This window comes from Triplophysa dalaica, chromosome 14 (assembly GCF_015846415.1).
Source record: "Triplophysa dalaica isolate WHDGS20190420 chromosome 14, ASM1584641v1, whole genome shotgun sequence".
NCBI classification, from domain to species: domain Eukaryota; kingdom Metazoa; phylum Chordata; class Actinopteri; order Cypriniformes; family Nemacheilidae; genus Triplophysa; species Triplophysa dalaica.
In genome coordinates, this window is record NC_079555.1 from 13,074,401 (window position 1) to 13,083,866 (window position 9,466).

General features: G+C 38.2%; 1 protein-coding gene across 3 annotated transcripts; it reads left to right on the forward strand.

Moving 5' to 3' along the window:
• The first annotated feature begins 5,859 nt into the window (after positions 1-5,859).
• On the forward strand, positions 5,860-9,147 carry LOC130435592 (G2/mitotic-specific cyclin-B1-like). Of its 3 annotated transcripts, none has more exons than XM_056766329.1 (9): positions 5,860-6,044; positions 6,127-6,255; positions 6,343-6,453; positions 6,655-6,840; positions 7,094-7,252; positions 7,395-7,631; positions 8,334-8,474; positions 8,698-8,799; positions 8,866-9,147. In XM_056766329.1, exons 1-9 carry the CDS (start codon positions 6,024-6,026, stop codon positions 8,965-8,967), a joined length of 1,188 nt encoding a protein of 395 aa, XP_056622307.1. In that variant the 5' UTR covers positions 5,860-6,023; the 3' UTR covers positions 8,968-9,147. The 3 variants fall into 3 exon arrangements, with proteins under 3 accessions (XP_056622307.1, XP_056622308.1, XP_056622309.1); XM_056766330.1 differs by having other exon boundaries at positions 6,658-6,840; XM_056766331.1 differs by having other exon boundaries at positions 6,355-6,453.
• Positions 9,148-9,466: the final 319 nt, after the last annotated feature.

Sequence of the window (9,466 nt, forward strand, 5' to 3'; positions counted from 1 at the left end):
TTTTGATGATTCCAATGCTTTAATGTGTAACACACTTGGATGCGGTTTGCTGCATATGGAGCAGTTAAGATGCTATGTGCAGTCTTTACTCAAATGTCCTCCTTTGGTTAAACACCCAAAACAGATTCCATTCTGTCTAACAAAGTTGATCTTTTCCCTGTGTGGCTGCTTTTCAAACTGTAAGCATGACATCAAATCATGTCCATTGTTACAATAGAGACATGACATTGGCTGTAAATCCTTAGATGTGGTTTGTGGCGAGTTCACATGCACATTGGTAGCAAAACTGCCTTTGGATTTGGGTTTCAATACTTTGGGCTTTCCTTTGCTTGGGCTTGAGTCTTGGATTTCACCAAATATTGGGTCTGAGACAATGTTAGCTTGTTTTTCAATGAAGCTGACGAGATCTACCATCTTTACCTTGTTCGACCGCTGTTCTTGCAACTCAAATGCCTTTGTACGCCATCTCTCTCTGAGCTTGTATGGGAGCTTGAAAGCAATACTCCTCATATTGGAGACTGTGTCCAGTTCTTCCATGAACTCCAAGTCTTCCATACTATTGCAGCAGCTTCTAAGAAACAACGCAAAAGCCTGTAAAGCCTTTGGATCTTCTGGTTTTATTGAAGGCCAGGAGAGTGCTTTCTCGATATAAGCACATGAAATCCTATATGCATTACCAAAGTGTTCTTTCAATAGCTGCTTTGCCTTTTGATAACCTTGGTTCGGTGACATGTGTTGGCAACTTCTTACCAGCTCATGTGGTAGTCCCCTTGTGTACTGAAGGAGAAAGTGCAGCCTGTCTGCATTATCATCGGTTTTAGTTTCAATGATGTGCTCAAAAGAATGAAGGAATGACCTGTATTGCAGAATATCTCCAACAAAGATTGGAATTTCTCCTCTTGGTAAGGTGGAAAGAAGTTGTTGTTTCACAAGCATATCTGTCAAGTTGTTTTGTTTTCGAAGAATTCTAGCAAGATCAGGCCCTTGAACGACATTAGATGAAGATGAATCTCTACTTTGTAGAGGTCTTGCTTGAACTGTATGAAAGATTTGTGCAGAGGATTTGGAGTCAGTGTTCATGGTGGTGGTCTGTTGAATTGCATTGCTGATCTGAGGATAAGAATGTCTTGCAGTTTGAGTTGGTGCTGTAGAGAATCCATGAAAAGTCTCTTTTGGGCGCACATCTTGTGCATTTGTTGCACTGGATAGAGTTTTATCCAACATCTCCTTACAATACACATTCATGGGATCTTCTTCAACAGCATTTCCATTGGTTATTAAGGAATCTGCATTCTTGAGATACTCGATTTTTGCTGTGCTGGCTGCAATTTAAGCTTGAATTTTCCACACCTCCTTCATCTTTTTAAGTTCCTCCTCTTTCTTCTCTATAGCATGTTTTTGTGGCAGTGCATTGGCTTTGGCGAGTAAAGCTGCCCTCTCTGCCTCTGCACAGATACGCGCTGAGGCTGATGTTGACACACTTGATCTGCTTAAATTTGATCTGCTAGATCTACCAGATCTACTGCTACGCACAGACAAAACAACTGAAGTGTTATCTTCATCATTTAGTTGGTCATTCATTTTAAGAGAAGAAGAAGCTTGAGTATCGGTTTGAGGATCAGGTTCTTGAATAGTAGACATCCACTTCTCAACAGTAGACACGAAAATTTCAACTTGCTTCATTCTTGGTTCAAACCAGGTTTTCAAATCTTTAACTTTATCCTCTTCACTTAACACTTGTACATATGATTCTTGAAGAGACTTGAATTCAACAAACATTTCATTAAACTTCATCATGTTTCCCTTTACTTCTTCAAGATATTCAGCATCAGTCATCAAAGAGTTAACAATATTAATTCTCCTTGTAAGATGTGCCATCTTGCCTGCTCTAGAGGCTTTCAAACGAGCAGCAACCTCATTCAAGTCTTTTTGAGCTGAGTTTGGGGATTGTTCTTGAATAGACTCATCCATTTTGTTTCAAACAAGCAAATATCCTTTTTCCAAAGACACAAACTTTTCAAATTTCCTTTAATTCCTCTTTAAAATGGCATATATCAAGACCTTTGAACTCTTTCATCAAATGAATCCTTTCATTCACTGTTTGCAGCATCAAACTTGAAAGTGTTTCCAATAACATTCAAATTTAACTCAGCACATTGTTTCCGCAAGCACATACCTCTTTGAGAAGTTTCCTTTGTTCTCTGCTTCCAATGCCATGCGGTCTTCAAACAGTCCATCCACTCAATTCAAGTTTAAGGATAATCCTCCTTTTCTCAAACATATTCCATTTTCAAAGCTAGTCTTTTGACATTTTGTAGTGGTAAAAACAAGTTTCCTATTCTTGTCTTTTGTTTCTTGTCCACTGTGGGAGATGCTGATGATATTATTTTGACGCGTACCATAAATAGATCCAGAGAGCCCTAATATATATATTAGGGCTGTCAAACGATTAATCATATCCAGAATAAAAGTTTGTGTTTACATAATATATGTCTATGTACTGTGCATATTAATTCATTTATGTTTTATAAATACCAACACATACTCATGTATACATATTTAGGAAATATTTATATTTATTTATATATATTTACCAACAATTGAAATTATATATAAATGTCTGTGTATATAATGTATACATTTCTTAAATATATGCAGTGATGTGTATGTGTTAATAAATACAAAATTATTATGCACAGCACACAGATATATATTAGATTATTCTTTTTACAGATATATATACAGTATATATATGTGCATGGTAAATAGTGATGAGTATGAATGTACACTGCAAGTAATGTGCCAAATCCTTTAATGTAAATTTAAAATACCATTCCTGTATCAAAGGTAACAAATTTTCTTCCAAGGGGATTAAAAAAGGGATTATTTTCAAGATAGCAACATACGTTGCTAATTCATAAATCATGTGATGGTAAGACATAATGGATTCAGCTTTGACATAGATATGTCTCCTAATTTCTTTCTCACATACAGAGTATGAAGCTAGAATAAAAAAATGTATCAGTTTTAAAATATCTGTTCCTTGAATTCAGTCAGGACAAATGTGAATCCCTGCATAATTGTATGTGTTTGTAAAATCAGCAGATGAGGCTTTTTTTCATATTCGTTCGATTCCAGGAATATAAAAATATAGTGAGCAGCAGTACACTTTGAATTAAAATTGTGAATTTTCTCACGAAAATATTTTTACACTATGTTTGATTTGGGCTGCGGGCACAAGAATGATATAAAGGCTGTCCATCACAATGTAGCCAATGGAGTGATGTCAGCATGTTGACTGGTGCCAGTGCAATCATGATTGTGTTGACATGGTGAGAACAAGGAGAAAAAGAGAGGGAGATTGTAGGCTTTCATTTGTCAGAGGCTATTGAGAGCGTCAGCTTGTGTGCAGAGGCTAAACCTTGAACCATACAGGAGTGATCCATCTCCGTCAAAGCACAAATACAAACACACACACACATCCCCAGTGTTACAAAGCTGGAGGGGCTTTCGACCTACAGCATACTTGAATACCAAACATTTTCTAATAATAAATGTACAAACTAAAATACTTTTTTAAAAATGAAAACTGACAGTATAGGGGCATGATGCCAAAAAAATCTATTACTTAAGCCAACTGCCTAATGCCATTTTGCAGGTGTATTTGTCTCCATGAATAATTCATTCTGTTACCAAAAGTTTTGAAGGGGATTATAGATTTACAGATTTTTCAACATGGCAACAACCAAGATAGGCAACTCACTCATTGTTTTTATTTCTATTGCAAATTCCTATAATTTGTTGCAGAAATCAACATTTGCGGATCACAAGCAACCACCACTGATACTTGTTCCTTATTACATCATACACTCCATAACAAACAGCTGAGATCTACCTTCCTCATCAAAGCACAGATCTGGATGACACACTTACAGCAGTCGAGTTCAATAGGTAACACAGCAGATCAAAAACTTCCTCCATTAGACAGCTGCGGCTCATTCTTCAGGGGTCCGTGGAGCCCACACGAGCGAGCGAGTACCACAAGGAGGTGTTTCAAGAGGAAGATGTCACTGTACGGCTCATGAATAATAGGCCAAGTTGACTGATGACATGCACAAGATGTTTAAAATGGCTCTAGAGAAAGTCTTGTAAGATTGAATGGGAGCAGAGGCAATTTCAGAAAGACACATCACAGAAATGTCAGTGAGGAGGCTGGTGGTTTTTTTCTGGAAAGGGTGGGGCAAAGGTGAAAAGGTGACTGTAGAAGCCACAAAAGAAAATATGAAAAGATATGGAGGCAGAAAGAGCACTGAGATTGGCTTGTGCGTTGTAGATATTGAAATCCCCTAATACCCTTTCGGAAAACTGATCCAGCTCGGCAGGCAGTCCGAATTTGTTATTTATTTTTCATCTGACATTTGGGGAAATCATTTAAACGGAAGTATTTCATAAAAGATGCAGTACGCCTGTGAGGTTAACAGGTCTGCATGTCTCTTTGACAGAAGAGGAAATATTATGAAACATTGAAATGGACTTTTAAATATCACTGTGCAATTATAGATGGAGTCAATAATCTTCACTGGGTTCATTAAGGTAATGAATTTCCTTTATAAACTTATTGGGACGAGCAATTCAATCAAACTTTATTGCAACAGTCCTGTGTGATTGGTTGGGTAGAGGGGTTTCATATCAGCTTTTATACGATCATCTTACGTGAATGTAACATGCTGATGTTACTGTAAATATGGTGTGCAAAATTCATGTTTTGATATTTGATAAAAACACAAGGCATAGTTAATAATGGCATCTGGACTATGGGACAAATATTAACATTGAAAATGTAACATTAAATGTATTTCATTAATCATGTATCCCCCAAGAGGATGTCTACCCAACGAATCAAGTGAAACCTCAGACCTCCTTTTCTCTATTCGTATTCTTGACTGCTCCCCCTGTCATGCATAAGGTGTGGGAAATGTCATATTGGGCAATTAAACGGCATAAAGGGATTGTTACACCTAGTCCTATTAGGCGAATCTGATATAAATAATGCGTTCTCTTTGTGTGGGTGCATGCATGCCTGTGTCCATGAGAGTGTATTACCTTACACACCCCTTATTCATTATCGTATACAGTCACAGGTGTGCTTTCCTTGAGAGAGGGAATAATACATTGCATTTCCACCTACTCTATTTTGTTTTACCATATAAAACAGAAAGTAGGACTATATAAAATTGTATATTAAGGTTTTCTATGACTTTTTCTTGTCATTTCCCCAGTGGTGCAGAGGTGCCAACATTCTCAGCCATTCATCTTTTGATGGACAGGTGGTGGTGGAACCCAGTGATTTTATCTTGGAAATGTAATGTTCTCAAAAAAACTTCTTTATTTATGTCTTTGTGGGGATTTTTGATCGTATACATTTTCTGTAACAAACATATAAAATGAATTATAATTGTATTATTTACAAAATATGTATAGTTTCTAATCAACGCAGCAATTTGATACATTATGCTGCCTGCACGTGCTCTCGGGATATTTTAGTGTTATCAGATACATTTAATGTGTTAATAGGCTACTTAAAGATTAGTAACATCAATGTTTCAATGCTACACTTTTAATGTTACTTAACACAGACGCGTTTGTGGTGGGGTGATATTACAGTTCCGAGGAGTCTTGAACGCAGCATTAATATAGTGTGCCAATAGTGTACCCATCGTCGTATTACATTAAAGTATCGCGAGAGTGATTCAATGAGCAACTGTCACGTTGCTTTCTCGTGATACTTTGATGTCATACACTGGTAATCTGCGCAGCGACGGATGAAGTCGAACAAACCATATATATGGAACAAACCCACAGCTCGGGACTTTTAATTCTAACAATAAAAACATTCATCTAGGGGCGTGGCTTTACTACAGCGCAGTTTTACGCAGCTGCGATCAATCGCATTAAATAGGCTAGTCGTGCAAGTGCGACTTTTCTACTTATAGTGTAAGACAGCGTTTGATGTGTGTGTTAAAATGTCACCTCGTATTACAAGAGTAAGTCAGCTTTCAAAATAATAAAAGTTTTTCTAATGAAATGAAGAAATATAGAAGTGTGTTTCAATTGTTCTTTGCGCAGGCAAACTCAAGAAATGCGTTGCTCGACGACAAAGCCTCTGCTGTGCCTTATTTTCTTAGATCGAGGGTGCCATTAGGAAATGCATCTAATGTTATCGGGCAAAGTAAGGCCGCTGATAAATTACCAAAGGTAATAATTTGTTGTTGTATTTCATTGCAAAGGTTTTGGAAAATCACCTTAGTGTTAAAAGATGACAATTTCCTAAACCGTCTAAAGTTTCCTAAACAGAAAGAGAAGACCGCGCGCTTGAAAAAAGAACGCACAAAAGCCAAAGCTCCTTTACCAGAGAAGAATGAGAATATCTCTGTGGTTTGTGAAACAGTCAAGGTACTACCATAACAAATGACCTTTTTGAGTTTTTAAAGACGCTTAAAGATTGCCAAGATATGTCTTAACAAGTTTCTTGATTTTAAGAATATATTGGTATGCTTTTTCATGCAAGTTAAAGGCCTAAACACGTGACTATTGCATCATATTTCAGTTCTTTCTCTCTCTCTCCCCTTTAAAATACAATTTTCACTTTCCCAGCAGCCAGTTCCACACACAGCCGAAACGGTTGATGTTTCTCAGGACTCAAAGAGACAGGGTACTGCTGCTCAAGCTTTCTCCAGTTTGTTGCTTGACATCCAAGATGTGGATTCTGCTGATGCCGTTGATGCTCAGATGTGCAGTGAATATGTGCGGGATATCTACAGTTATTTACAACAGCTCGAGGCAAGGGTTTGGGAAAGGCGTAATCTGCATAGCCATTTCTACTTAATAATGCCCATGTCAATGCATCTCCCATATGGGTATATAAAACATTTTGAGATTTTTTTGCAATTAGTTTGAGATATTTTTTAATGCAGCTATCGGTCTTTGTGACATCACTGACGCGCTCTTCTGGACAATTGAACATGGCTGTCATTTTGATTAATTGAATTAATCATCACAATTTGCAGTCATTATGTAATGCAATTTCTTTTAGGTTACTATGGCCATCAGACCATGTTACCTGGAGGGCCAAGAGATCACCGGTGCGATGCGAGCTGTTGCTATCGACTGGCTCATGCAGGTGCAGGGAGAGTTTAAGCTTCGGCAGGAGACCATGTTTATGACCGTCAACCTTATCGACAGCTTTCTTCAGGTCTGTTCTCTTCACAAATCAACCTTTAAATGCCCCACAAATAAGTCATTTTATGGATAGTGCACCACAACGATGAATATGTGAGACCAATTTCTTCATGCATTTTTTTATACATGATTCATTTTAAACTCCCTTTTTAAAGAACACTGCTGTTCCCAAAAAGTACTTTCAATTGGTCTGTGTGACTGCAATGCTGATTGCTTCCAAGTATGAAGAGATCTACCCGCCCACAATGGGGGACTTCGCATTTGTGACGGATGGCACCTACACCTGTGAAGACATGCGCAAAATGGAGAAAATCATTCTAAAGAAGTTAAATTACAGCGTTGGAAAGCCAGTCGCCCCTCACTTTATGCAGAGGGCATGCAAGGTTGGCCAGGTATGTTATGCTAGAACAGACCCAAACTGTTTTTCTCCAGCTGTATCACTACTGGGAATAATGTTTGTACATGTGTGCTTCTATTGTAGATTTGTGAGTCGTGATTGATGAAAATTGGTGTAAATTCTGATTGTTAATGTCGTCTGTGATCGTTGACTGAAGATTGTGGGTATATTGTGCATACAAGTTGTACTGTGTATTAGCATATTGCGTACCCTTTTTAAAAGATTTCTAAAAGATCTGGTTTTGATGGGTTTTGGCAAGACAGGATACAGCTACGGGGGGAAGTTGTGCAAAATCTTGCCATGAAATTACTAACCTTGCATTACAAAAAGTTATTAAATGTTGTTAGCGTGACACAAATTATGCGGTATTGAACTGCACATGCCCAGTGGAGGTAGCTGTATCCCTTAGCCACAGCAGTTTTGATGTGACTTCTTCCCTTCCCATAATGCTCTGTGCAAGGACGAAAACAAAAAATGCCGCATTAGCATTCAAGTCTTTGTTGTGAAGTTGTGAAAGTGGGCAAATTTGAAATGGGCAAAATAATTATTCTGACTTGACGTAAAATGGTAGGATAATTTCTGGGGGACTTTTTTCACTAAGTCGACTAGATGTGAAAACCATCGCTATTCTGATCATACTGGGTAAGGTTCAGATCACTCGCATTCATTTTTAACTTCATTGCCACTCTGATGCCAGGCTGGTCCGAGGGAGCAGGAGTTGGCCACGTTTCTTATGGAGCTTGCTGTGCTGGATTATGACCTGGTCCACATTCCTCCATCTCTCATCGCGGCCGCTGCGTATGCAGCTTCTCTGAGAATCCTTGGCTCTGGGGAATGGGTGAGGCGGTTCACGTTGACATTTTCCAGCTTTTGTCTCTGAACGTATACCCCTCGTTTGAACCTCTACCCTGTGCATATTAATCTGACATTAGTTTGCCTGCATGTGTCAAATTCTGTGCAAAGCACATGTCGGAGTATTACATTTATGGTTTGGGAAGTATATGAAATATTGAAGATAATCTTGATGTCTACGTTTAATCTGGTTGATTATTGTTTGGCAGAGCTCCGTTTTGCAGCATTACACGGGGTACAAGGAGGAAACTTTAGCTCCAGTGATGCAGGATATTGTACGCATGCTGGAAAAAGTTACTGAAGAATCCAAGGTGAATGTGAAATGACGCTGAGAATTGTTGAATGCGTGTTCTCTGGCTGAAATGTTTTCTTCTCAGTGGCAGGAAATGAAGAGCAGGTATGCAAAAGTGTCTACAAGTGTCTGTGGAGTTGGTGCCAAATGCGTCTCGAGTGAGAATGTGGCAAAGCTTCTACACTAAGACCTGTTTGAGTTTTAGGGCACTTGCAGAACATATTACTTACGGCACTTAGGGTTAACAGTTTTTATCAATATTAAGTACTTTTAACTTTATACATTTTAACCCCCATTCTGTTTTATGAAATGGAATGTGTATTCTGTCAAGATATGTGTGCGATCTAAATTGATGTATTTAAGTGTCTTCAACCAGGATGATGTCAATAAATTGATTTTATTAGAATGGAGTTAAATTTGTATTCCTTGTTTTCTTCTAAAAATGTTTAAATGACTGATTTCTTGTGACGCATGAATCAAATGAAGCAGGTCAAACAAATCAAGTAAATGTTGCGCTCTCGCAGGAACCATAGAGGGTTAAACTGCTTGCTTCGAACAGCGCATTTGCGCTGAAGGACGCTCTTATTAAAAAGACATATTGCTTCATAAACCGCCACAGCACTGTGTCCCTGACTGCTGTAACTAATGTGAGGGCTGGGTGTTTTCATGATAAAGAAAAATCTCTG